The following is a 27,626-nucleotide window of genomic DNA, read 5'->3' on the forward strand; positions in this document are numbered from 1 at the left end:
TGTGATTTGGGTGGGCATTCTATGTTCTATTTTCGATGTTTTTGTATTTCTTTGTTTTGGCTGGGTATGGTTCTCAATCAGGGACAGCTGTCATTCGTTGTCTCTGATTGGGAATCATACTTAGGTAACCTTTTTCCATTTGTTATTTGTTCGAAGTTGACTTGAGTTAGTGGCACTAAGCTTCATGGTCGTTTTTGTTATTTCTTGTTTTGTTGATGACATTTTACAAAAGAAAAAGAAAATGTATGCTCACCACGCTGCACATTTGTCTTTCTTTAACGATGGCCGTGACAAGCTGTGTGTTGTCGCTTTCCATTTTGGCTGTTGCCTGTAGCTTGTGAGGTGTGGAAACACTTTGTTGCTTTTATGGATTTTGTCTTGTTGCTTTTTGTGCCATGTTGCTCTGTCTGTATGCTACGTCTTGCTTTTCCTATGTTGCTCTGCGTGTGCTCACTGCTCATTGATTGTATGTATTGTAACTGTGTTTAATAACCTGCCCAGGGACTGCGGTTGAAAATTAGCCGGCTGGCTAAAACCAGAACTTTTACTCAAACGTTGATTAATGTGCACTGTCCCTGTAAAAATAAATACAATCAAACAAACATCAATGTATTACGTTTAGTCATACTGTATACAGTATACAAATAGGAATTGTTACAGTTTCAAAGTATGTATATTTTTGAAACAGCATAAAACAATGCTTGATGCTTAATAATGCTATTCTCCATTCTATTCTCCCAGCTGAGCCTATCGTAGGTCCATATGTGCCAAATAAACAATCAATCAACCTGACTGCAAACAATCAGACAATCAACTTGACCACAACTCCTAGACTACAGTGCGGAACTCTACGGTGGTGTTCTTCATCTTCTTCTTATAGTCTTCATCAAACTGTTCACTCTGGGCTACAGTGAAATGGTTCTTCCAGTCACCAACCTTTCCTGGAGAGGGAGAGAGAGAGAGAGAGAGTAATGAGCAAAGAAAAGGTGGTGGACATAGAGAGGGGAGGAGGGAACGACTGACAGAGAGAGAGGTATAGGGGAGACATGGAGAAGTCTACCTTTTCGCATGAATGGAGAGATCTTGAAATCCATGATTGGGAGGGTGGAATAGTTGGCCATGCTGTTCTTCTTCATATTATCAAACTGCACTCCTTCTCTCACCCTCTCCTTCTCCTCTGCTGAAGGAGACAAACCTAGGTAGAAGCACAGCCTGTCCAGCTCTCTCCCCGTATCCTGTAGGATCACATACACATTGGATGGAAAAACAGCTAATCTCCTAGAGCAGCAGTTAGAATGGCTCTTGAGCATATGTGTGCACTGAGCTCATTAGATGCATCTTAATACTACTGTAACACACAACTAGCATCAGCATTCTACTCACCTCAACCATGTCCTCATAGAAGAGGTAGAGGATTTTGGAGTGAGTCTGTTTCTTCTCCCACCAACCAGTCACATGGTCGTACCACGAACCAAACACCACTGAGGAAGTGCAGAGTAGACACATTCATAGTGTGAATGGGGACTATTATCACTTGCTCATTCAATCACTTCTTTATTCTCTCCTTCACTCACTCTTTCCATCCATGAATCTCTGTAAGAAGTTGTTCCAGACTCCTGGCTCTGGCTGTGTCCTGTTCATGCGGTCAAAGTGGAAATAAGACACAGCACTGTCCTTGGCATTACGGGCCACATACACTATCTGCAGAGAGACAGAGAGAGAGATTGCATTTATACACTGCTCAAAAAATAAAGGGAACACTTAAACAACACAATGTAACTCCAAGTCAATCACACTTCTGTGAAATCAAACTGTCCACTTAGGAAGCAACACTGATTGACAATAAATTTCACATGCTGTTGTGCAAATGGAAGAGACAACAGGTGGAAATTATAGGCAATTAGCAAGACACCCCCAATAAGGGAGTGGTTCTGCAGGTGGAGACCACAGACCACTTCTCAGTTCCTATGCATCCTGGCTGATCTTTTGGTCACTTTTGAATGCTGTGGTGCTTTCACTCTAGTGGTAGCATGAGACGGAGTCTACAACCCACACAAGTGGCTCAGGTAGTGCAGCTCATCCAGGATGGAACATCAATGCGAGCTGTGGCAAGAAGGTTTGCTGTGTCTGTCAGCATAGTGTGCAGAGCATGGAGGCGCTACCAGGAGGCAGGCCAGTACATCAGGAGACGTGGAGGAGGCCGTAGGAGGGCAACAACCCAGCAGCAGGACCGCTACCTCCGCCTTTGTTCAAGGAGGAGCACTGCCAGAGCCCTGCAAAATGACCTCCAGCAGGCCACAAATGTGCATGTGTCTGCTCAAATGGTCAGAAACAGACTCCATTAGGGTGGTATGTCCACAGGTGGCGGTTGTGCTTACAGCCCAACACCGTGCAGGACGTTTGGCATTTGCCAGAGAACACCAAGATTGGCAAGATTGGCAAATTCGCCACTGGCGCCCTGTGCTCTTCACAGATGAAAGCAGGTTCACACTGAGCACGTGACAGACGTGACAGAGTCTGGGGACGCTGTGGAGAACGTTCTGCTGCCCGCAACATCCTCCAGCATGACCGGTTTGGCGGTGGGTTAGTCATGGTGTGGGGTGGCATTTCTTTGGGGGGCCGCACAGCTCTCCATGTGCTCGCCAGAGGTAGCCTGACTGCCATTAGGTACAGAGATGAGATCCTCAGACCCCTTGTGAGACCATCTGCTGGTGCGGTTGGCCCTGGGTTCCTCCTAATGCAAGACAATGCTAGACCTCATGTGGCTGGAGTGTGTCAGCAGTTCCTGCAAGAGGAAGGCATTGATGCTATGGACTGGCCCGCCCGTTCTCCAGACCTGAATCCAATTAAGCACATCTGGGACATCATGTCTTGCTCCATCCACCAACGTTGCACCACAGACTGTCCAGGAGTTGGCAGATGCTTTTAGTCCAGGTCTGGGAATAAATCCCTCAGGAGACCATCCGCCACCCCATCAGGAGCATGCCCAGGCATTGTAGGGAGGTCATACAGGCACGTGGAGGCCACACACACTAATGAGTCTCATTTTGACTTGTTTTAAGGACATTACATCAAAATTGGATCAGCCTGTAGTGTGGTTTTCCACTTTCATTTTGAGTGTGACTCCAAATCCAGACCTCCAAGGGTTGATAAATTTGATTTCCATTGATCATTTTTGTGTGATTTTGTTGTCAGCACATTCAACAATGTAAAGAAAGAAAATATTTAAGAAGATATTTCATTCATTCAGATCTAGGATGTGTTATTTAAGTGTTCCCTTTATTTTTTTGAGCAGTGTATATAGTGGTTATATAGTTGAGAAACATAGAGAACAAGTTGCAAATACTGCACCCTGCAGTTCTGCTCCCAGAAGGACTTGGGCAGCAGCTGGACTGGGAGGTGAGTCTTGATGAGGCGAGGAGAGGTGGTTAAGTTGTCCAGCACCTCCACCCCTAGGACAAACAATATAATAATGCAAAATAATGTTTGATGGATATTATCACTGTTCAGCAGTGTCTGTCATGATATTGAAGATTTTAGTTACTGCTTTGAAGACATCAGATACATTTCTCTACATAAGAATGACAAATGGGAGTGGTATGATTATGTTTTCCAATTCTCTATTCTAACCTGGACGGTAAAGAGGAATGAACAACTCCAGAAAAGGAACTTTCTCAAAGATGGGTCTCTGACGCTCAGGGGCTGTCTGGACAAAATACAGCAGGTCTAGAATGTAGGAGACCCATGTGGTTCCTAAGAGAGGAATACAGATAGGGGAAATGTACACAGTCATTCACAAACCCAAACACAATCTTTCATGAAACATCAACCTCAGACTGAGAGAGACCTGCTTTGGGGTAGGTAGCGATGAGAATGTCATCTGGTCTGGCCTGGAAGTTCTGTACATTGTCCCAGTTGCCGGTGACGTAGTTGGTCATGGAGACTCCATGGAAGTCAAAGAGTTTTGGTCGAGGTGGCAGCTCCATCTGTAAAAGTCGGACATGTATTTGATCAAGGATCACCACAGTATTGTTTATGCTTGGATATGAAACTTGAACAGAATCTTTTAGCGATCCAAATGGTTAAATTATTCAAACATAGAGAGGAATAACGCTCCATTGATATGTTTGCCTACAAATGTTAAACCTGCCAGGGCCTTGGTCACTGATCCGTCTGGAGCTGTGTTTTTAAGAATGTAAGTACAGCATGCTGATCAGAATTTCACACACACACCACCCTTCTCGGCCAGTAACATATTCAATGCTATTCTATTCTGCCATGTCATTAACTTGTTGGGGATAGGGGGCAGTATTTTCACTTTGGATTAATTGCGTGCCCATAGTGAACTGCATCCTACTCTGTCCTAGATTGCTAATATATGCATATTATTATTACTATTGGATAGAAAACACTCTGAAGTTTCTAAAACTGTTTGAATTATGTCTGTGAGTATAACAGAACTCATAGGGCAGGCAATCCTCCAAACAGGAAGTGAAATTCTGAATGCGGGTCTAATTTTAAGTCATCACCTCTTCACTTCCAAATAAGATATGGATCTGTTAGCACCTCCTATGCCTTTCACTAGATGTCCTCATTCAGTAGAACATGGAATGGAGCCTCTAGTGTGAACTTTGACCGAATGGGAGGGGAATGAGTCACTGTCCTGGCAGAATGCAATTTCCCTTTTGCGCATTTGTCTGTAAATCAAATCAAATCAAATTTGATTTGTCACATACACATGGTTAGCAGATGTTAATGCGAGTGTAGCGAAATGCTTGTGCTTCTAGTTCCGACAATGCAGTAATAACCAACAAGTAATCTAAGTAACAATTCCAAAACTACTGTCTTATACACAGTGTAAGGGGATAAATAATATGTCCATAAAGATATATGAATGAGTGATGGTACAGAGCAGCACAGGCAAGATACAGTAGATGGTATCGAGTACAGTATATACATATGAGATGAGTATGTAAACAAAGTGGCATAGTTAAAGTGGCTAGTGATACATGTATTACGTAAGGATGCAGTAGATGATATAGAGTACAGTATATACGTATGCATATGAGATGAATAATGTAGGGTATGTAACATTATATTAGGTAGCATTGTTTAAAGTGGCTAGTGATATATTTTACATCATTTCCCATCAATTCCCATTATTAAAGTGGCTGGAGTTGAGTCAGTGTCAGTGTGTTGGCAGCAGCCATTCAAAGTTAGTGGTGGCTGTTTAACAGTCTGATGGCCTTGAGATAGAAGCTGTTTTTCAGTCTCTCGGTCCCAGCTTTGATGCACCTGTACTGACCTCGCCTTCTGGATGATAGCGGGGTGAACAGGCAGTGGCTCGGGTGGTTGTTGTCCTTGATGATCTTTATGGGCTTCCTGTAACATCGGGTGGTGTAGGTGTCCTGGAGGGCAGGTAGTTTGCCCCCGGTGATGCGTTGTGCAGACCTCACTACCCTCTGGAGAGCCTTACAGTTGTGGGCGGAGCAGTTGCCGAACCAGGCGGTGATACAGCCCGCCAGGATGCTCTCGATTGTGCATCTGTAGAAGTTTGTGAGTGCTTTTGGTGACAAGCCAAATTTCTTCAGCCTCCTGAGGTTGAAGAGGCGCTGCTGCGCCTTCTTCACGATGCTGTCTGTGTGAGTGGACTAATTCAGTTTGTCTGTGATGTGTATGCCGAGGAACTTAAAACTTACTACCATCTCCACTACTGTTCCATCGATGTGGATAGGGGGGTGTTCCCTCTGCTGTTTCCTGAAGTCCACAATCATCTCCTTAGTTTTGTTGACGTTGAGTGTGAGGTTATTTTCCTGACACCACACTCTGAGGGCCCTCACCTCCTCCCTGTAGGCCGTCTCGTCGTTGTTGGTAATCAAGCCTATCTGTTATGCAGGTGAGTGAGGACCCAAAAGCGGTTTAACAGAAACAGAGTCTTTTAATGTCCAAACACAGGGAAGACATATATCCTCTTCAGATGTAACGATTGACAAAATAGACAACCCGCAGAGAGGGCGACAAATAAATCATAAAGTCCTCTGATCTTTACAGGAGAGTCCCCTTCTAGCAGCAGAGGAGAATAGCAGGGTTAGCGGCAACAGACTGCTGGTCTCTCCGGGTAGGCGCGGGTTGTAGAGGACAGAGGTACCTGATCACACGTAGCATCTGATGAAGAGGCAGATTACGACAGGACGGGACAAGGGTGAAGCAAACGAGAATCTGACAAAGACAGAAGCAGAAACAGAGAGAGAAATAGAGACCTAATCAGAGGGAAAAAAGGGAACAGGTGGGAGAGAGTAAACGAGGTAGTTAGAGGAGATGAGGAACAGCTGGGGGAAGGAAAGGGAGAGAAGGTAACCTAATACGACCAGCAGGGGGAAACGAAGTGAAGAGAAAGAACAGGAACAAGACGTAACTTCTTGGTCCTTCATGGTCCTTCTGTAGCTCAGTTGGTAACACCAGGGTAGTGGGTTCGATTCCCGGGACCACCCATACGTAGAATGTATGCACACATGACTGTAAGTCGCTTTGGATAAAAGCGTCTGCTAAATGGCATATATTATTATATTATTATTATTATTATAACATGACAATACATGACACTATCACTGTTGTGTCGTCCGCAAACTTGATGATTGAGTTGGAGGCGTGCGTGGCCACGCAGTCGTGGGTGAACAGGGAGTACAGGAGAGGGCCCAGAACGCACCCTTGTGGGGCCCCAGTGTTGAGGATCAGCGGGGTGGAGATGTTGTTGCCTACCCTCACCACCTGGGGGCGGCCCGTCAGGAAGTCCAGTACCCAGTTGCACAGGGCGGGGTCGAGACCCAGGGTCTCGAGCTTGATGACGATCTTGGAGGGTACTATGGTGTTGAATGCCGAGCTGTAGTCGATGAACAGCATTCTCACATAGGTATTCCTCTTATCCAGATGGGTTAGGGCAGTGTGCAGTGTGGTTGAGATTGCATCGTCTGTGGACCTATTTGGGCGGTAAGCAAATTGGAGTGGGTCTAGGGTGTCAGGTAGGGTGGAGGTGATATGGTCCTTGACTAGTCTCTCAAAGCACTTCATGATGACGGAAGTGAGTGCTACGGGCGGTAGTCGTTTAGCTCAGTTACCTTAGCTTTCTTGGGAACAGGAACAATGGTGGCCCTCTTGAAGCATGTGGGAACAGCAGACTGGTATAGGGATTGATTGAATATGTCCGTAAACACACCGGCCAGCTGGTCTGCGCATGCTCTGAGGGCACGGCTGGGGATGCCGTCTGGTCCTGCAGCCTTGCGAGGGTTAACACGTTTAAATGTCTTACTCACTCACTTACTCTGTAGATATCCCCATCGTTCCATTTGGCTGCAGATGAAAACGTATGCTCCGGTTGGAACGTTATTGGATATATATGAAAATAACATCCTGATTCTCTACTTAGTTGGACCAGTTTATTCGACCTGGAATATATATTTTTGAAGTTTTCATCTGAGTTCTCCTGGACCAGCGTCAGCTTTTGGGCACGTGAGCTGAAAGTGCTAGCAAATGCAGCTAATTGGACACTAGTATTGGACATTATGGAACAAAACAACTATTTATTGTGGAACTAGGACTCCTTGCACTACATTCTGATGAAAGATCATCAAAGGTAAGGGAATATTTATGATGTAATTTCGTATTTCTGTTGACTCCAACATGGCAGAGAAATATATTTACGTCTGAGCGCCGTCTCAGATTATTGCATGGTAGGCTTTTTTCGTAACGTTTTTAAAAAATCTGACACAGCAGTTGCATTAAGAACCAGTGTATCTTTAATTATATGAAGAACATGTATCTTTCGTCAAAGTTTATGATGAGTAATTCTGTTATCTGGCGTAGCTCTCTGTAATTACTCCGGATATTTTGGAGGCATTTCTGAACATGGCGTCAATGTAAACCGAGATTTGTGGATATAAATATGCATATTATCAAACAAAACATAAATGTATTGTGTAACATGTCATATGAGTGTCATCTGATAAAGATTATCAAAAGGTTAATGATTCATTTTATCTCTAATTCTGCTTTTGTGACTCTATCTTTGGCTGTTAAACATGGCTGTTTTTTTTAATTTGGTGGTGGTGTAACATAAATATATGTTGTGTTTTCGCTGTAAAACATTAAAAAAATTGGACATAATGGGTAGATTAACAAGATGTTTATCTTTCATTTGCTGTATTGGACTTGTTAATGTGTGAAAGTTAAATATTTCTAAAGAATATTTGTGAATTCCCCGTGACACCTTTTCAGCTGAATGGGGGGGGGGGGTTCCTCTCGCCACTAGGTGCAACTGTTTGTTCTGCTAACCCTTTTATCGCATCCCTGGTGTAGTTGATGAAATGCTGTTGATTATAATAGATATAAATAATCACATTTTTGAGAGTTGACCACCAGAAAATGCTAGACTCCAACCCTGCTAGCTGTAAAACTTCTTATGGCTTAGATCCCGCTAACGGGATCGATATGACAGTCAGTGAAAGTGCAGGGCGCCAAATTCAAACAACAGAAATCTCATAATTAAAATTCCTCAAACATACAAGTATTTTACACCATTTAAAGATAAACTTGTTGTTAATCCCACCACAGTGTCTGTTTTCTAAAAGGCTTTACTGACGAAAGCACAAAAAGTCACAAAAAGCAGAAATAGAGATAGAATTAATCACTAACCTTTGGTGATCTTCATCAGATGATACTCATAAGACTTCCTGTTCCACAATACATGTATGTTTTGTTCGATAAAGTTCATATTTATATCCAAAAATCTCAGTTTACATTGGCGTGTTACATTCAGTAATGTTTTGCTTCCAAAACATCCGGTGATTTTGCAGAGAGCCACATCAATTTACAGAAATACTCATCATAAATGTTGATGAAAATACAAGTCTTATGCATGGAACTTTAGATAAACTTCTCCTTAATGCAACCGCTGTGTCAGATTTCAAAAAAGCTTTACAGAAAAAGCCCACCATGCAATAATCTGAGTAAGCGCACAAAGCCATGCAGATATCCGCCATGTTGTGGAGTCAACAGAAGTCAGAAATAGCATTGTAAATATTCACTTGTCCGTTATTTATGTCCAAATACCTCCTTTTGTTAGCGCGTTTTGTATACATATCCAAACGCTCATTCTTGTCAGCGTTACGTCGGACAAAAACTTCAAAAAGTTATATTACAGGTCGAAGAAACATTTCAAACTAAGTACAGAATCAATCATTAGGATATTTTTAACATGTAGCTTCAATAAAGTTCCAACCGGAGTATTCCTTTGTGTCTTGATGAACAACGGAACGCAAGTGGATACCATGAGGAATGCGCATGATCAGAAAATGGCTGACTGCCAGTCACCTGATAGATTTTGCTCTCATTCAGTCCCACAACACAGTAGAAGTCTCATTCAAATGTCTATAGACTGTTGACATCTAGTGGAAGCCCTAGGCAGTGCAACATCATTATGGCTAGGGGTTCCGCTAGTGGCACTCTGTCAGAACACTGACTCAAAGAGCCCTTATGAGCCCCTCCTTTACAGTCGAAGCCTCAAACAAGTTTCTAAAGATGGTTGACATCTAGTGGAAGCCTTAGGAAGTGCAATTTGACCCCATAGACACTGTGTTTTCGATAGGCCAAGCTTTGAAAAACTATAAACCTCAGATTTCCCACTTCCTGGTTGGATTTTTCTCAGGTTTTCGCCTGCCATATGAGTTATGTTATACTCACAGACATCATTCAAACAGTTTTAAAACTTGTTGTTAATCCCACCATGGTGTCCGATTTCAAAAGGCTTTACGACAAAACCATTCAATGCGATTATGTTAGGTCAGCACCTAGTCACAGAAAAACATAGTCAGAAATAGCATTATAAATATTCACTTATATCTGATGATCTTCATCAAAATGCACTCCCAGGAATCCCAGTTCCACAATAAATATTTTTTTTTGTCCGATAAGTCCAAAGTTTATGTCCAAATACCTCCTTTTTGTTCGCACGTTTAGTTCACAACTCCAAATTTATGATGCGCAGGCCAGATGAAAAGTCAAAAAATTCCATTACAGTTCATAGAAACATGTCAAACGATGTATAGAAGCAATCGTTAGGATGTTTTTAACATAAATCTTCAATAATGTTTCAACCAGAGAATTCCTTTGTCTTTAGAAAGGAAAAGGAACACAGCTACCTCTCACGGGCGCACGCCTGACTGAGCTCATGACATTCTGCCAGACATCTTACTCAATCAGCTCTTATTCTCTCCTCCTTCACAGTAGAAGCCTGAAACAAGGTTCTAAAGATTGTTGACATCTAGTCGAAGCCTTAGAAATTGCAATATGACCCCATAGACACTGTATATTGGATAAGCAAAGACTTGAACACCTACAAACCTCAGATTTCCCACTTCCTGGTTGGATTTTTTCAAGGTTTTCACCTGCCATATGAGTTCTGTTATACTCAAAGACATCATTCAAACAGTTTTAGAAACTTCAGACTGTCTTCTATCCAAATCTACTAATGCTTATCTTAGCTTCTGGGTCTGAGCACCAGGCAGTTTACTCTGAGAACCATATTCATCCAAGCTACTCAATACTGCCCCCTGCCATAGGAAGCTAAAACATTTTTCTCCACACAAAATTCTAAAGACAGGTCACCAGATATAAACTCCTTCAGATATTTTAGCGTCTAACACCCAGAGTACATAAAAATTGTTTACCTCATTTATTAATGCAATCATACAGATGTTATCCCCTATATTCATGAATAAAAAGCACTGACCTTATTAATTGCAGCTGAGGTTTCAATGTTGGTTGGATCTCGTCACCGTTTCTGTCGCATACCAGTTTGCTACCGGCCTGTACAGAACCCTCCGAATGGGGACAGGTCTTTATTCTACGGATATTTAATCCGCCCGTGCATGGTTTTCGGTGTCTCTATGGAACGACAGAAGCAGATATTGAGATCTGGCTCAAAGGACCAAGCTGTCATGAGAATTTTCAATCCCAATGATGATAACTAACAATTACTTAAGCTTTGACCAATCCCAGAGGTTTGTAAGACCCTGGGTTTAATAATAATTAGGAAAAGACTCAGCTTATGCAAAAGGTTGTCTCTTTATTCACAAGAACGTTCTAAAGTCCATAATACAAAGACATGCCCTCCCTACCTACTACACGCACATACACGCACAGACAGACACACAAACAGTAGGTGGGATGTATCTTTCCCCATAGTTCTCACCACCCGTTTATCACTACCAAGCCGGCAGTTCCATCCTCCCGAGATTAGAGGGACCTTGACGGGACTCACTTTCCTGCCATAAGTTTCTCAGAGATCTAGGTCAGGTCATGCACAGTTTAAATGTTCTCTGTATTTTCTTAATCACACACCCACATTTCTACTTGTCTCGACCAAACCTTATTAGACTGAAGTTTATCATTCTAATTCATTATACATGTTACATAATCAAATAATTACTAATAGTTACGTTTGTCTAATTATTCATTATATATGTTACATAATCTAATCATTATGTTCCAGGGTGGAATTCTTTAGTCATTACCTTCAAAATAAATTACCTTATCAGTAACAAATAAAATCCCAGGACATAGGCATATCTGATATGGGCAGAAAGCTTACATTGTCGTTAATCTAAATGCACTGTCCAATTTACAGTAGCTATTACAGTGAAAGAATACCATGCTATTGTTTGAGTAGAGTGCACAATTATGAACTTGACAATGTAGTAATAAACAAATTTGGCACACTTGGTCAGTGTTGATACAACATTTAGAACAGATATGCAACAGTTCATTGGATCAGTCTAAAATGTTGCACATATACTGCTGCCATGTAGTGGACAAAATATAAATTGTGCCTGATCTGGGATAATACATTATGGCCTTTATCGTGCATTTCAAAGATGATGTTACAGAAGAAAAAAAAAGTTTAAAAAAAATGTCTTTGTATAATCTTTTACCAGATCTGATGTGTTACTTTCTCCTACATTAATTTCACATTCTCACAAGCCTCAAAGTGTTTCCTTTCAAATGGTATCAAGAATATGCATATCCTTGCTTCAGGTCCTGAGCTACAGGCAGTTTAATTTGGGTATGTCATTTTAGTCGAAACATCAAATAAAGGGTCGGATCCTTTTAACAAAGCCTAAGTCTTAATGTTTCTCAAATGGTGACAGTAAAACCATACACATGATAGCAATTCCAACATACCAAAATAACTGACTTACCCTGCTCTTTCTGAGTAAGATACCTCAGGGTGAATGCACAGCTTACAAAATGACTCCTAATTTATTCTCTGTGTTCCTCCTTTCCTGTCTCCTCCCCATTCTCTCTTCCATCATTTTATTTTCCCTTGAGGGAAATATTATGACAACAGTTTGTGTAATTTTTGTTCGTTTTGGTATTGTGGGCTGTTGAAGCACACATTCTTGAGGTAAAGTCGAAGTTCTGTGATTGGTCAACAGTAGGGATTCTTCAATTAAGTGTTTGTTGTCATTCAATGACAGACGGCTAGTTTTCAAGCAATTTTTTCACTTGAAATATACTGCACCAAACATCTTAGTTAGATGTAAAATTCCTCAACCAAGACCACCTCGGCAAAAACGTAAAAAAATATTGAATTATCTTAGATTAATTCAGACTATTTGAGGAAGTGTGCTGGCTGTGTTTTTTGTATGCCATCTGGTGATTCTTGGTAACTATACTGTTCTCTTTGAATTAGAAAGAAAAATTGATATGAGTTGACATATTAGACATGTGTAAGCAGAATGAAGGCTGAAGCCCATGTGAGTGTACAAAGCTGCAATAACATCGAGTTAAACATTAAACATGTAAAAAAATGAACGCAAGCAGAATCTGTGTGGATGAGGCATGGTAGATTAACAAGACGTGCCTGGTCTGGGCCATGGGCCATCTTGTGAAGGCTATTGGACATACACATGGGTTAATCATACATAGACAACATCGGCATGAACTTGTGAAGACCTTTGACAGGAACATTAGCTAATCAGTGATAGGCACCAGTAGGAGTATGCATGTCACGCCACCAATAGAATCTATGCCTCAATGTCTGAGCCAATAAGAGAATGGAAACTAAGTAAGACAACAAGATTCACAAAGTGGAGTGATGATGTTATGTAAGGGTAAAACTGTATAAAACCAATCACTAAGAATGAAGAGTCAGTTCTTTCATGGAATTGCTTGGCTTTGTTACTCTCTGTAATAAAGTCTATTTTAATTCACAAGCTCCGGTATCTGATAAGTATTTGATTCAGTATTTCCCACAACACCATCTCAAGAGGACAAACAGTAGAATTGCTGCTTGTTTCTTGTTTTTCAAGCGAATGACTTTTTAAGGGAGAATGCGAGGCTTGCTTCGCCTCGCATTCTCATACGCTGCTTTCACAAGAATTTAGTTTAGTCTTCCTTCCTTATGTAGCATCTCATACACTGCTTTCACAAACATTTAGTTTAGTCTTCCTTCCTTACGTAGCATACTCATACGCTGCTTTCACAAGAATTTAGTTTAGTCTTCCTTCCTTATGTAGCATACTCATACACTGCTTGCTAGGAACAGACCAAACCTATGTTTGTGGATGCTTTTACAAACCTGACCTGACCCCAAACATATTCAATCCCCCCCTTCCATCAAAGCACACACACACACACACACACACACACACACACACACACACACACACACACACACACACACACACACACACACACACACACACACACACACACACACACACACACACACACACACACACACACACACACACACACACACACACACACACACACACACACACACACACACACACACACATACCTGATAGGCTACTGAATGGGCAGTGTCCTTGCGTAGATAGTGCCTTTGTCTTTTCTGTGCCCTTAAACCTCCTGCATTGTCCTCAACACACTGTCTAAATCACTTTTCAACAGTGTATGTGTGTCTAACTCTAACCTGACCAGAGACTAGGCTGCAGAGTGTGTGCCTGGGCACTGTGTGAAGCGTGTACACATCTTTCACCTACTGCATAAACCTTCTTTATTGACAGGTTGCTTGTTTGACACCAACAATCAATACAAAAAGATACTCTGTAATGTTACTTGGTAAGGAGGTCTGGTGAGGAGGTCAGATGTCACAGGTGAATGTTCATACAGTAGTTGAGAAGATAATAACCAAGCATTGGCTACCTCAACATAAAGCCTCATCAGGAACTTTAGTACCACATGCATTTATTTAAGTATCATTACAGATGCTGGCAGTGTAGAAGTTTAACATTTAATATCAAATACAATAGACCACATTTACTGGAATGACATTCACTCTCACGTGTGAAAAAAAGCCCCCATTAGCCACACCTCCAACTCTTCTGATAAGCTGTCACCACTACATTGCCCCTGCCGCTATTCAATGTGCATGCGAATGAGTTGTTGGTGTCATGCCCTGACCATAGAGAGCATTTTATTCTCTATGATTGGTTAGGACGGGGTGTGACTTGGGTGGGTCATCATGGGGATTATGTTTCTATGTTGGCCATGTATGGTTACCAATCAGAGGCAGCTTTTTGTCGTTGTCTCTGATTGGGGATCATATTTAGGCAGCCATTTCCCCTTTGTGCTTTGTGGGATCTTGTCTATGGATAGTTGCTTGTTAGTACTATTGTTAGCTTCATGTTTCGTTTTGAGATTTATTGTTTGATTATGCAGCGAGTTTCAATAAGAAATAAAAAGATGTGGAACCCAGATCACGCTGTGCTTTGGTCCAGTAATTCTAACGATCGTGACAGAAAATCCCACCAACAACGGAACAAGCAGTGTGCCCAGGAGGAAAGCCAGGAGTTGAAGACATCCTGGATGTGGGAAGAGATTATGGCAGAAGACAGAAGCATGCCATGGAAGCAGGCGGAGGCAGCGAGGGAAGAACAGCGACGATGCCAGGATTCGCGGCCACGACGCGACCAGCCTGGTACCACCAGCCCGGTACCACCAGTGCCGGCCCTACGCACCAAGCTTCCGACGACAGTTCCCAGTCCAGAGCTTCCGGCGACAGTTCCAAGTCCAGAGTTTCTGGTGACAGTTCCCAGTCCAGAGCTTCCGGCAACGTTTCACAGTCCGGAACCTCCAACGACGCTCCACAGTCCGGAACCTCCAACGACGGTCCACAATCCAGAACCTCCTACGACGGTCCACGGTCCAGAACCTCCTGAGACGGTCCACGGTCTGGAACCTCCAGCGACAGTCTGCAGTCCAAAGCCTCCAGCGACAGTCTGCAGTCCAGAGCCTCCAGCGACAGTCTGCGGTATAGAGCCTCCCGCGACAGTCTGCGGTCCTGAGCCTCCAGCGGTGGTTCTCAGTCCAGAGTCCCCGGCGATGAACCATGGTCCGGAGTCCCCAGCAACGAGCCTCCGGTGACAATCTCCGCACCAGAGCCGCCATTGAGGATAAGGTATCCGCGAGCGGAGTGGGTGCTTCGCCCCTCACCGGAACCGCCCCCCGACAGTAGATGCCCACCCGGACCATAGATGCCCAGCCCTGACCATAGAGAGCTTTTTATTTTCTATGTTGGTTAGGTCAGGATATGACTAGGGTGGGTCATCTAGGGGATTATGTTTCCATGTTGGCCAGGTATGGTTCCCAATCAGAGGCAGCTGTTTGTCGTTGTCTCTGATTGGGGATCATATTTAGGCAGCCATTTCCCCTTTGTGCTTTCTGGGATCTTGCCTATGGATAGAGACACCTGAAACCCCACCTCTTTAAGGAATACCTAGGATAGGATAAGTAATCCCTCTCACCCCCCCCCCCCTAAGTTTTAGATGCACTATTGTTAAGTGACTGTCCCACTGGATGTCATAAGGTGAATGCACCAATTTGTAAGTCGCTCTGGATAAGAGCGTCTGCTAAATGACTTAAATGTAATGTAAATGGATAGTTGCCTGTTAGTATTATTGTTAGCTTCACGTTTCGTTTTGAGATGTATTGTTTTGGTTTTTCTGTGAGTTTTATTTAGAAATAAAAAGATGTGGAACCCAGATCACGCTGCGCTTTGGTCCAGTTATTCTAACGATCGTGACAGTTTCATTAAATAAAAAATACATGATTTGATATCAGGCAAATTGAATAAAGTAGGTTGGAAGAACCAGTGTAATTTTCTATCATTCCAAACAGTAGAATCACTTCAGATGAACAACAGCCCCACCCCCCCTTTTTACAGTGCAAGTGTCAGACTTTTTACAGGCATAGTGAACATACAGCCGAGACAGCTGTGAAAAGTGGAGGGTGTGTGTATGTGCAAATTACTGGCTCTTTAATCGCTTTGGGTCATAAAGACATTTCATAATATTTTAAGTACAAGTACATGAACATCAATGTATTATGTTTAGTCATACTGTATACTGTATACGAGTAGGAATTGTTACAGTTTCAAAGTATGTATATTTTTGAAACAGAATAAAACAATGCTTGATGCTTAATAATGCTCTTCTCCATTTACATATTTGTTACTGTATGGACTCTCACGTATCACACTTTCACAAAAAACATGAAGACATGGCTAAAGGTCAATCAGATTTGTGAACATAATCCCTAGCTGTGTATTGCCGCTTTCCATTTTGTCTGTTGCCTGTAGCTTGTGAGGTGTGGAAACACTTTGTTTGTATTTATGGATTTTGTCTTGTTGCTTTTTGTGCCATGTTGCTCTGTCTGTATGCTACGTCTTGCTTGTCCTATGTTGCTCTGCGTGTGCTCACTGCTCATTGATTGTATGTATTGTAATTGTTTTTAATAACCTGCTTCAGGGACTGCGGCTGGCTAAACCGGCACTTTTACTGAAACGTTAATTAATGTGCACGGTCCCTGTAAAAAAAAATGCACTCAAACAAACATTAATGTATTACGTTTAGTCATACTGTATACTGTATACGAGTAGGAATTGTTACAGTTTAAAAGTATGTATATTTTTGAAACAGAATAAAACAATGCTTGATGCTTAACAATACTCTTCACCATTTACATATTTATTACTGTATCGACTCTCACTGTTTTTTTCTCAGACTCTGAAAAACAGACCAGGCAAGAGGATTTACAAATAGCTCACATTGCTAAGAATGTTCTGTTCAGCATGTCCTCATTTTACTTTTGTTTTTAGTTCTCAACCTATAGCTCATATCTCAAAGTAGCATCAATCATTCTCAAAAAATGATATAAGACACTTCATGATCTTTCTCATTCACACTCCAGGATATGATACGATATGATCCTCACCCTGTATATTCAACACTATAACCCAGTTAACTGTGGACCAATGGAAGACTGACACCCCAGCCAAGCCTATCGTAAGTCTATGTGCGCCAAATACACAATCAATCAACCTGACCACAAACAATCAGACAATCAACTTGACCACAACCCCTAGACTACAGTGCGGAACTGTACGGTGGTGTTCTTCATCTTCTTCTTATAGTCTTCATCAAACTGTTCACTCTGGGCTACAGTGAAATGTTTCTTCCAGTCACCAACCTTTCCTGGAGAGGGAGAGAGTGAGAGAGAGTCGTGAGCAAAGAAAAGGTGGTGGACATAGAGAGGGGAGGAGAGAACAACTGAAAGAGAGAGAGGTATAGGGGAGACATGGAGAAGTCTACCTTTTCGCATGAATGGAGAGATCTTGAAATCCATGATTGGAACGGTGGAATAGTTGGCCATGCTGTTCTTCTTCATAGTATCAAACTGCACTCCTCCTCTCACCCTCTCCTTTTCCTCTGCTGAAGGAGACAAACCTAGGAAGGAGCACAGCCTGTCCAGCTCTCTCCCCGTATCCTGCAGGAAAACACACACTGGATACTGTACTTGTAGTATTATCTAAAAGTATTATCTGCCAATCCATCTTGTCCTGCATCTGAGTGAGGACAATCCCTAGTCCAAAAGACGATGCATGTGCTGATACCTTTGTCTTAGCGTGGGGACGGTACTGGGCCAGCACTCTCTGTGGGGCCAGGTCTCCATTGACTTTCTCAAACGCCGCATGTTGCATGTGACCCAATGACCAGTCATTCCCTTTGGCTAATAATTCTCTTACGGGTTCGGTTTTGTCTGAAACCTGTGGGAGGAACTTACCCACGTATGTGACCACGCCTAAAAAGGTCCTAACTTCAGCCACTTTCTGGGGGAGGAGCATGTATGCGACGGCACTGATCTTGTCCTTGTCCGGCTCTATTCCAGCTGCACTGATTCTGTGTCCCAAGAACAAGACCCCTGACTGTGAGAAGGTGCCTTTTTCATTGAGTGTCAAGCCAGTGTCCTGGAGTCTAGTCAGAACTGCTGTGAGTCCTCATGTTTTGCTCTGTCCCATCCGCAATCAAGCACGCGTCCGCGTGGACTATGACTCCACTTTGCCAATCCAACAGCTGGGACATGCGTCTTTGTAATTGGACCGGAAGTGATTCTAAATGGCAAAACGTTGAAACAGTAGCGGCCAAACCGTGTTATAAACATTGTGAGTGCCCTACTCTCTGGTGACATCGGTATCTCCTAAAATCCTGAGTGGTATCCAGCTTTGTGATGACCTGTGAGCCATCCAACTGGGCCGGCGACTGTTCGATGTGTCTCTCTCTGCAGAGTGCCTCATTCAAGTTAGTCATGTCCATGCAGATCCTTATGTCCCCAATGGCATTTGGGAACCAGCACCGTCCCTGCACACCAGTCAGTGTGAGTCTCTATTTTAGACACAGCCTCAATTTCTTCTATCCTACCCAATTCGTCATTTACTTTCACCAATAAAGGGATAGGCACATGGCGGGGGGTGGCAATGGCATTGGGGATGTCATCCTTCTTGAGGCAGATTTTGTAGTCACCTTGTTGTCTAAGAATTTCTTTTTCAAAACATTGATTGTCAGACAGCTAAAAGTGTCATCTCAAGTGACATTTCCTGCATTACTCATCCTTTCCTGGGCAATCTTTCCAGTTGTGGAAAGGGGATTTCCTACATCTACCACAAACGCTTGAACTGGTTACTGGCCATGTCCGTGGTTGTTTTTTCCACGTCTGTCTCTGTGTTCCCCTCAGGTTTTTTAGCACGGTATGAGAACGCATATATTTCCTCACTCTCTTCACTCTGTCTGCTTAGAGCTCTGCACCGCATTTCCTGCTGTTTTTTACTGTCTCACTGCGTGATTTACAGCTTTGGACAAGGTAAGCTGTGAATCCAACTATAACTTCAGAAAGTTAGATATTTCTTATTCCCACTAAAATCTGATTTTGGATCAGTTTTTTCCTGAGTGAGCCAAGCTGTCAAATTGACAATGTTCCTCTAGCTTGTGAAGAGCTGTGATGAAGCTGTCGGCGGTTTCACCCAGCTTCTGTTTGCGCACATTAAACCAACCTCTCTCAAATATAATGTTTTGTTGTCCTAAGAAATCTTTAAGGGCACTGCAGTTAAGTTTCTCTTCCTCAGTCAACAGTGAAGCCTTTAATATGTCCTCATCACCCATAGTGTAAACCATACAATCAACATTCTCAGCGGAGCTAATGCGAAATCTGTCAGCACTAGCCACTGGCCTGTCCAGGTTTGCGCAAGAACGCATTGAACTTGGGAGTCACCAGACCTGAAATCCCACCAGCTTCTTCAATAGGGTCTAGCTGCAATGCCATCTGTCAGAGCAGTCATCCTTCAGGGTCTCTATGCTGCTACCTACTGATATGTCATCTCTCAGTGCATCTCTCAGTGCATCTCTCAGGAAAAGTGGGGGTGTATAAAGGAACTACATTAGGAGAAGTGGGGATTTCAAAAAGAGTCTTTAAATACTAGAAACGTTCTAATTCTATAACAACTAGAACCACCATGGCTTGATATTTCAATTATTATTATTTTAAATATTCAACAATATTCCATATTCAATATTGAATATCACCCATATAATAATATTCAATATTGTAAAATGAATGTATGCTCTTAAAAGTAAAGGTAGCTAACGTTCAAAGACAACTCACACAACTTTGTGGGCTATACTCGGCCTTGTCTCAGGATGGTAAGTTGGTGGTTGAATATATACCTCTTGTGGTCTGGGGCCTGTGCTTTGGCAAAGTAGGTGGGGTTATATCCTGCCTATTTGGCCCTGTCCGGGGGTATCATCGGATGGGCCACAGTTTCTCCTGACCCTTCCTGTCTCAGCCTCCAGTATTTATTCTGCAGTAGTTTATGTGTCGGGGGCTAGGGTCAGTTTGTTATATCTGGAGTACTTCTCCTGTCTTATCCGGTGTCCTGTGTGAATTTAAGAATACTCTCTCTAATTCTCTCTTTCTCTCTTTCTTTCTTTCTCTCTCTCGGAGGACCTGAGCCCTAGGACCATGCCTCAGGACTACCTGGCATGATGACTCCTTGCTGTCCCCAGTCCACCTGGCCGTGCTGCTGCTCCAGTTTCAACTGTTCTGCCCGCGGCTATGGAACCCTGACTTGTTCACCGGACGTGCTACCTGTCCCAGACCTGCTGATTCAACTCTCTAGAGACAGCAGGAGCGGTAGAGATACTCTCAATGATCGGCTATGAAAAGCCAACTGACATTTACTCCTGAGGTGCTGACCAGTTGCACCCTCGACAACTACTGTGATTATTATTATTTGACCATGCTGGTCATTTAAGAACATTTGAACATCTTGGCCATGTTCTGTTATAATCTTCACCCGGCACAGCCAGAAGAGGACTGGCCACCCCTCATAGCCTGGTTCATCTCTAGGTTTCTTCCTAGGTTCTGGCCTTTCTAGGGAGTTTTTCCTAGCCACCGTGCTTCTACACCTGCATTGCTCGCTGTTTGGGGTAGGCTGGGTTTCTGTACAGCACTTTGATATATCAGCTGATGTAAGAAGGGCTATATAAATACATTTGATTTGCATTTTTTGCAGAACTGAAATTCCATACTGTCATCTGTGGAGACCATGAGTAACATCCGATAACCCAAGCGATGTCTTGAGTGGCACCTTTCGCACTCCACTTCTCCGTATATGGTTCCTTTCAAAACATCCACTCCTTTCAAAAGCCCCTCTTTTCCTGAGAGGTGCACTGCACTGAGATTCCATATCATTAGGTCGCAGTATAGAGACCCTGAGGGATGTGTGCTCTGAGAGATGACATCGCAGCTGGACCCATCTCGGCTTCTACCTCTTGTAACGTTGCCCGCAGTAACATAGTCCTCTCTCGTTAACTAGCCCAATTATGATCTACGCTGCTAATCTCTGTTTCTGTGCCTTCCTTGCTTTGAAACAGTCTGTCGGCTGTATGATTCACGTGGTAAGTCCTTCACGTTTTTGTGATTATTAAAACCATTCTGACACCATGTAGTATTATTTAAAATAAGGAGGCACGACAAGGTTCAAGCTTCAGCATGTCTACTGGCCTGTGCTGTGCATGTCCTACATAGGTTACGGATACCCACAAGGGACATCCTACTACAGTACTCTTTCTCACTGAAAGCTAATTCTTGAGATTATCAATATAACAATATAACACGGTCATACACACTGCCTTTATGTACGTTAATGTGCGACATAATCTGCAAAGAGGTCAGAACCTTTATGGCACAGGAGGTAGTTGTTCTACTCACCTCAACCATATCTTCATAGAAAACGTAGTGGAGTTTTGAGTGAGTCTGTTTCCTCTCCCACCAGACAGTTACATGTTCGTACCAGGGACCAAACACCACTGAGGAAAGCAGCCATGTGGACATGAGAGGATGTTAGAGAGATAGATAGAGTTGCATATATAGTCAGGAAAAATACTGATCAATAAGCCAGAATCACAGAGCCTCATCAACATCTGTACTGTGCTATCTCTCTTACTCATTGTAAATGATTTGTTCACAGACTCGTTCATTCACTCGTTCATTCTCTCCTTCACTCACTCTTTCCATCCATGAATCTCTGTAAGAAGTTGTCCCAGTCTCCTGGCTCTGGCTGTGCCTGGTTCATACGGTCAAAGTGGAAATAAGACACTGCATTGTCCTTGGCATTACGGGCCATATACACTACCTACAGAGAGAGGGAGAGAGAGAGAGAGAAATCGTTGCAATTACAACATAACTTGATGTAAGAGTATATTGTTTAATTATACAACGGGTGGGTCTAATCTTGCATGCTCATTGGTTAAAACCACATTACAGCTGGTGTCTGTTCCACAAGTTACCACAGGCTAAAGCTATGATGTTGAAATGCCTATTTACTCTGTTCCATCTCACTGTGCAATCCACTGTTTCATCAGCCCATACAGGCAATTTATAAACTTGATCTCCACTATAAAAAGCATCTAGACATTCTCACATTTCTTTTAGACTAGCATTTGTATAAACATTGGTGTCTGTCTCTCTGACATTTGCAACATTGTTTCAATATTCAATTTCAGTCTCCAGCTGTCCCATAGTGATGAACGTGTTGTGAGTCAGGACGAGAAAGACAGGCAGGCAGCGTTTCTCAGCCAGTCGAAATCATGAATCAGCTGGCATCATTTTTATGGATATATACAAAGAAATGTCAATAGGAAACAGGACAAATGAAGTGAAATGCAGATAGTTTGCATACTTTTCAGCTTCAGTTTGAAGTGAGTGTGTTAGCTGTGTTGTTGGCTAGCTCCTCTGAACAACAGTGTCCTGACGAGTGAGCACATTTTCTATATCAGGTGAAATCGTGCATCATTAGTTAATTGTTATGCATGTATCCAAATAAATGTCACTAGTAATTCTGGATGCTCTGTTTTGACATGACTGTAAGTTAGCCATAGTTGGATAGCTAGCAAGCAAGGTATAAGAAAATCGCCAACCAGTATGGCAATCAAACATTTTGAACGAACGACTGAGGGGCGTCTATAGATACAGAACAAAAAGACAAAACAACTGAGTCCCGTCTCTGGCAACCGAACCGATGGAAAGGATAACCAGCCGGCTTGGGTAGCAACCTTAGATTTTTGATGGGACTACATCCCATGGAAGGATGAAAAAGTATGAATAAATTCATAAAAAGAATGTTTTTTAATGAACATTTGTCAACCCCTTGAATAAAAGTGATAATGCCCTCAACGCCGGTGTTTGGAGGATATTTTGGTACAGTTTGCCGGACCTCGACTTCATCTCGGGTCCAACAACACCCATGTCAATATATCCTCCTAACACCGGCTTCTCGGGCAATATCACTTAAACAAACCACACAGAAGGAAATGGAAGAGGAAAAATTAGGACAACAAAAACTGTTTACAAAGACTGGAGTCTTCGCAATCCACACGGAGACGCACGCTGGTTCTAGAGAGGTTTGCAAAAGTTGGTGTATTGTGTTATGCTGCCCTCCATTAGGGACTCACACAAATTGTGTCATTAATTAAGTTCACTTACTGGACAAAATGCAGCACAGGAGGTTTGAGGATGCATAAATGTTAACCATATGCTACACCAGCAGACATGAGCAGAGTCAGATTCACAGACTACACAGACAACAAGCAGAGAGTTACATATAATGTACCCTGCAGTTCTGCTCCCAGAAGGACTTGGGTACCAACTGGACTGGGAGGTGAGTCTTGATGAGGCGAGGAGAGGTGGATAACTTGTCTGCCAGCTCTGTTCCTGTGTGTACAGAGGGGTGGGGAACTGAATCGGTTACTTTTTGGAGATAAGGATGATTTTTACAGTAAACCTGCTTATTGTCATGTAGCTGGAATATGTGATTGGCACAACTTCTCACAGTATAAGATTTCAAGTCATTCAAAAAGTCCTTCAACTTTGTGACAGTAAAAAGGCTGTAGATGAGGACTTGGTTTATTGTATTGTGTGTGGTGTTTTCCGGATTCTGTTTTCAAGCATGACAAAGGTTGATCTACGCAGACTTTATTGATGTGTAATCAAGATAAAGGCTTCAGTGTGGAGTTATATCAGGGTTGTATTCTAACCTGGAGGGAGAATATGGAAGTCACTCTCCAGGAAAGGCACCCTCTCATAGATAGGCAGTGAAATCTGACGCTCAGGGGCTGTCTGACCAAAATACAGCAGGTCTAGAATGTAGGAGACCCATGTGGTACCTGGGAGAGAGAAAGAGGGGGAGGGAGTATGGAGAAATGGGGAGAGAGATGCATGTCAAAGATGTATTTCTACAAAATGTTGACAACGCACAAACACACACACAAACACACACACACAGACCTGCTTTGGGGTAAGTGACAATGAGGATATCATCTGGCCTGGCCTGGAAGTTTTTTATGTTCTCCCAGTTGTCAGTGAAATAGTGGGTCATGGAGACTCCATGGAAGTCAAAGAGATTTGGTCGAGGTGGCAGCTCCATCTGTTACAACAACACAGTCCACCTCTGATCAGAGAGATATTATCAGGGAGAATTACAATAATCAACTATTCACTAATATTCTTGCTTAATTCAAGGATATTCTCCAGGTGACAAGAGGTCCCAGTTTCCACATATAATTCCTTGCCAGTTCTCTTGTCAAAATACATACAGTACAGAAAATGATAGACTGTAGATGGTCACGATGACTTTCCAAAGCACAACTAGCTGACTATTAACATTGTATGTTTCCAACATAATGAGCCTGATATGTGATCTATAAAAATTGGTTGAATAGGCCATTTGATCCTGTCTCTACAAAAGTAAGAAGCTGGTTATGTTACGTTAAAGGGAAAAGGTCTGCAGGTTTCCTGGCATGGTCTCTATAGGTAGATGGCCAGTAATTTCGCGCCAAGATCTTATCTGTACACACTTCAAAACCAGAGCACAAGCACTTTCAGACTTAGGCATGTAAAACCTTTGTCAGTCTCATGGAAAAGATCTAAGAAAAGGCAAAAATCTCTTCGATTCTATCGAATAGTCTGTACATTTGAATACATTTCATAATATTTGCATTGGTGTCAGTAAAAACTTTGAATAACTTAAACAACTGTATCTGCTTTTGAACCATAATGAACTTCATGTTCACCACAGTCACATTTATTCATGCTAAAATACAAAGCCATCATGCACAAATACACAATAGAAAGCCATCTGCGGTAAGACAACACAATTTGTGAACAGAGAAAATAAATAAAAGTCAGTTACATTACACTCAAAATGTTGAAATATGTAAATAGAATCATAAGATATATCAGCTACTGTCACAGAACATTTGAAAATTAAAAAAGAGAAGCTCACATTTTCCATGTTGAATGGAATTCAGTAGTATCCTGTTTAGCAACACTTCTCAGCTTTTCAGTCTCTACTTGTCTCTGTACAAGCAGTCCTTCTGCTTCTCCTTCCCCTGTTCCTTTCTCTTCCCTCACTACAGGCAATGTATTTTCTCTCTTGTTTTGGTTTATATTGTCCAACCCAGCTTCGCATTCTTATCTTACCTCCACTCCTTCTTACATAAGTTCAGAACTCTCTCTCTCTCGTTACTGCAACCACAGATGTATTGTGTCAAGCCACCCCCTCCATATCCTTTTATTCCCCTGTTAGTGACCACCCTCCTTCTGCTTCACATGCACACATACACTCACTCTGATACTTCTTTCTTCTAATGGGTTCTAATTCTTCTTTCCAGTGTGTAGGTTGGTTTTTATTTCATGCACACATGTATGTGTGTATTAGCACTCCTCTCACAAATTATGTCACAAAATGGGTAAGGTGACAAGAGCCTAAAGCAACTCACTTCAATAAACACACATAAGGTTTTCAGCTCTTTTGAAGCTCCCTAGAACAGAGCAACATGTTGTCAAAGAAACTGGAGAATACTCATTCTCTCAGTCCTTGATTCATTCCACGCCTGCTCTGATTGGTCAGGCTAGCGGATATGAGCAGATTTCAACAGCACAGTGGATCCCCAGAGAGATGCGTAGAAAGTCTGCATGGGTCTGGTTCTAGATGACCTCTCCTCTCTCTTGAAGTAATGCACTGGTTGGATTCTTTGTGCTCTGGGTCTGTGAATTACCACTTCACCATAATTTTCTTTAATCCTCAGGTACTTTCTCTCGTAATGTCCTTGTTAAGCCTAATTTAATTTGTCGCCCTCGTAGGCCCTCTCTTTTACCCCTCGGACACATTGTTGGCCCCTTTTCAAGTAAGCACTTGCTTTCCGGAACACTGGACCAAGCGACCCTCTGACCAAACAATTTGTCTACTCAGAGAAGGGGGATTTGTGAAACCAGTTCCCATAAGATGTTGTATACAGGCAACAGTATATGTTAAGGTGATTGCATGTGTGTGTGCGTGACACAAACTGAAAGTGGGAGTATGATTCTCTGAGGTATGTGTGTGACAGAGAGTATAGGGTGGAACAGAGTGAGAGAGGGAGGGGAACTCTTCCACCGCTCTCATGCAACAGAAAGATAAACTATTTTCAATCTTGCATGTCAGAGAGAAAGAGAATGTGTGCCTGTAATCAATCAATCACATCTATTCATAAAGCCCTTTTTACATAGGCAGATGTCACAAAGTGTTTATACAGAAACCCAGCCTAAAACCTCAAACAACAAGCAATGTGGATGTAGAAGCATGGTAGCTAGGAAACACTCTCTAGAAACGCAGGAACCTAGGAACAAACCTAGAGAGGATCCAGGCTCTCTTGTACCCCTCTGCCTCTAGTCCACTGGGACACATTGTTGGCCCCTTTTCAAGTAAGCACTTGCTTTCCGGAACACTGGACCAAGCGACCCTCTGACCAAACAATTTGTCTACTCAGAGAAGGAGGAGGGATTTGTGAAACCAGTTCCCATAAAATGTTGTCTACAGGCAACAGTATATGTTAAGGTGATTGCAGTGTGTGTGCATGACAGAAACTGAAAGTGGGAGTATGATTCTCTGAGGTATGTGTGTGACAGAGAGTATAGGGTGGAACAGAGTGAGAGAGGGAGGGGAACTCTTCCACCGCTCTCATGCAACAGAAAGATAAACTATTTTCACTCTTGAATGTCAGAGAGAAAGAGAATGTGTGCCTGAAATCAATCAATCACATGTATTTATAAAGCCCTTTTTACATCAGAAAATGTCACAAAGTGCTTATACAGAAACCCAGCCTAAAACCCCAAACAACAAGCAATGTGGATGTAAAAGCACAGTGGCTAGGAAAAACTCCCTAGAAACGCAGGAACCTAGGAAGAAACCTAGAGAGGAAATTAGTTTTCTTGTACCCCTCTGCCTCTAGTCCACTGGGACACATTGTTGGCCCCTTTTCAAGTAAGCACTTGCTTTCCGGAACACTGGACCAAGCGACCCTCTGACCAAACAATTTGTCTACTCAGAGAAGGGGGATTTGTGAAACCAGTTCTCATAATATGTTGTCTAAAGGCAACAGTGTATGTTAAGGTGATTGCATGTGTGTGTGCATAACACAAACTGAAAGTGGGAGTATGATTCTCTGAGGTATGTGCGTGTAAGAATGTTCTAAGATAAATACACAATGCAGCGGACTAGAGGTCAAGAGGGCTAGAGAGCAATAGAACTAGTGCTTTTCAGTTCGACATCTGATTAGGATCTGTGTAGGAATTTCAGTCCGGGACTCATAGCTACATGTGGAAGGTTTTCATTGGTCCAAATTGTCTATACATTGAGCCTGAAATGGGATACTTGGTATTTAGCCACTGCCACT

General features: G+C 42.6%; 2 protein-coding genes across 3 annotated transcripts; both read right to left on the reverse strand.

The window, feature by feature from the left end:
- LOC124045666 (cytosolic sulfotransferase 2-like) lies at window positions 1-14,006 on the reverse strand. Of its 2 annotated transcripts, none has more exons than XM_046365156.1 (9): window positions 13,859-14,006; window positions 10,784-10,938; window positions 3,848-3,986; window positions 3,631-3,753; window positions 3,352-3,452; window positions 1,575-1,701; window positions 1,384-1,481; window positions 1,061-1,235; window positions 1-941 (listed from the first exon to the last, which is right to left on the reverse strand). In XM_046365156.1, exons 3-9 carry the CDS (start codon window positions 3,984-3,986, stop codon window positions 829-831), a joined length of 876 nt encoding a protein of 291 aa, XP_046221112.1. In that variant the 5' UTR covers window positions 10,784-10,938; window positions 13,859-14,006; the 3' UTR covers window positions 1-828. The 2 variants fall into 2 exon arrangements, with proteins under 2 accessions (XP_046221112.1, XP_046221111.1); XM_046365155.1 differs by lacking the exon at window positions 13,859-14,006 and adding an exon at window positions 12,252-12,309.
- Window positions 14,007-17,027: 3,021 nt separating this feature from the next.
- LOC124045665 (cytosolic sulfotransferase 3-like) lies at window positions 17,028-25,553 on the reverse strand. Its single transcript, XM_046365154.1, has 8 exons — window positions 25,196-25,553; window positions 24,199-24,337; window positions 23,949-24,077; window positions 23,525-23,625; window positions 21,922-22,048; window positions 21,625-21,722; window positions 17,673-17,847; window positions 17,028-17,555 (listed from the first exon to the last, which is right to left on the reverse strand). The coding sequence occupies exons 1-8, from the start codon at window positions 25,202-25,204 to the stop codon at window positions 17,443-17,445; spliced, it is 891 nt and encodes a 296-aa protein (XP_046221110.1). The 5' UTR covers window positions 25,205-25,553; the 3' UTR covers window positions 17,028-17,442.
- Window positions 25,554-27,626: the final 2,073 nt, after the last annotated feature.

This window comes from Oncorhynchus gorbuscha, linkage group LG10 (assembly GCF_021184085.1).
Source record: "Oncorhynchus gorbuscha isolate QuinsamMale2020 ecotype Even-year linkage group LG10, OgorEven_v1.0, whole genome shotgun sequence".
Lineage (NCBI taxonomy): Eukaryota > Metazoa > Chordata > Actinopteri > Salmoniformes > Salmonidae > Oncorhynchus > Oncorhynchus gorbuscha.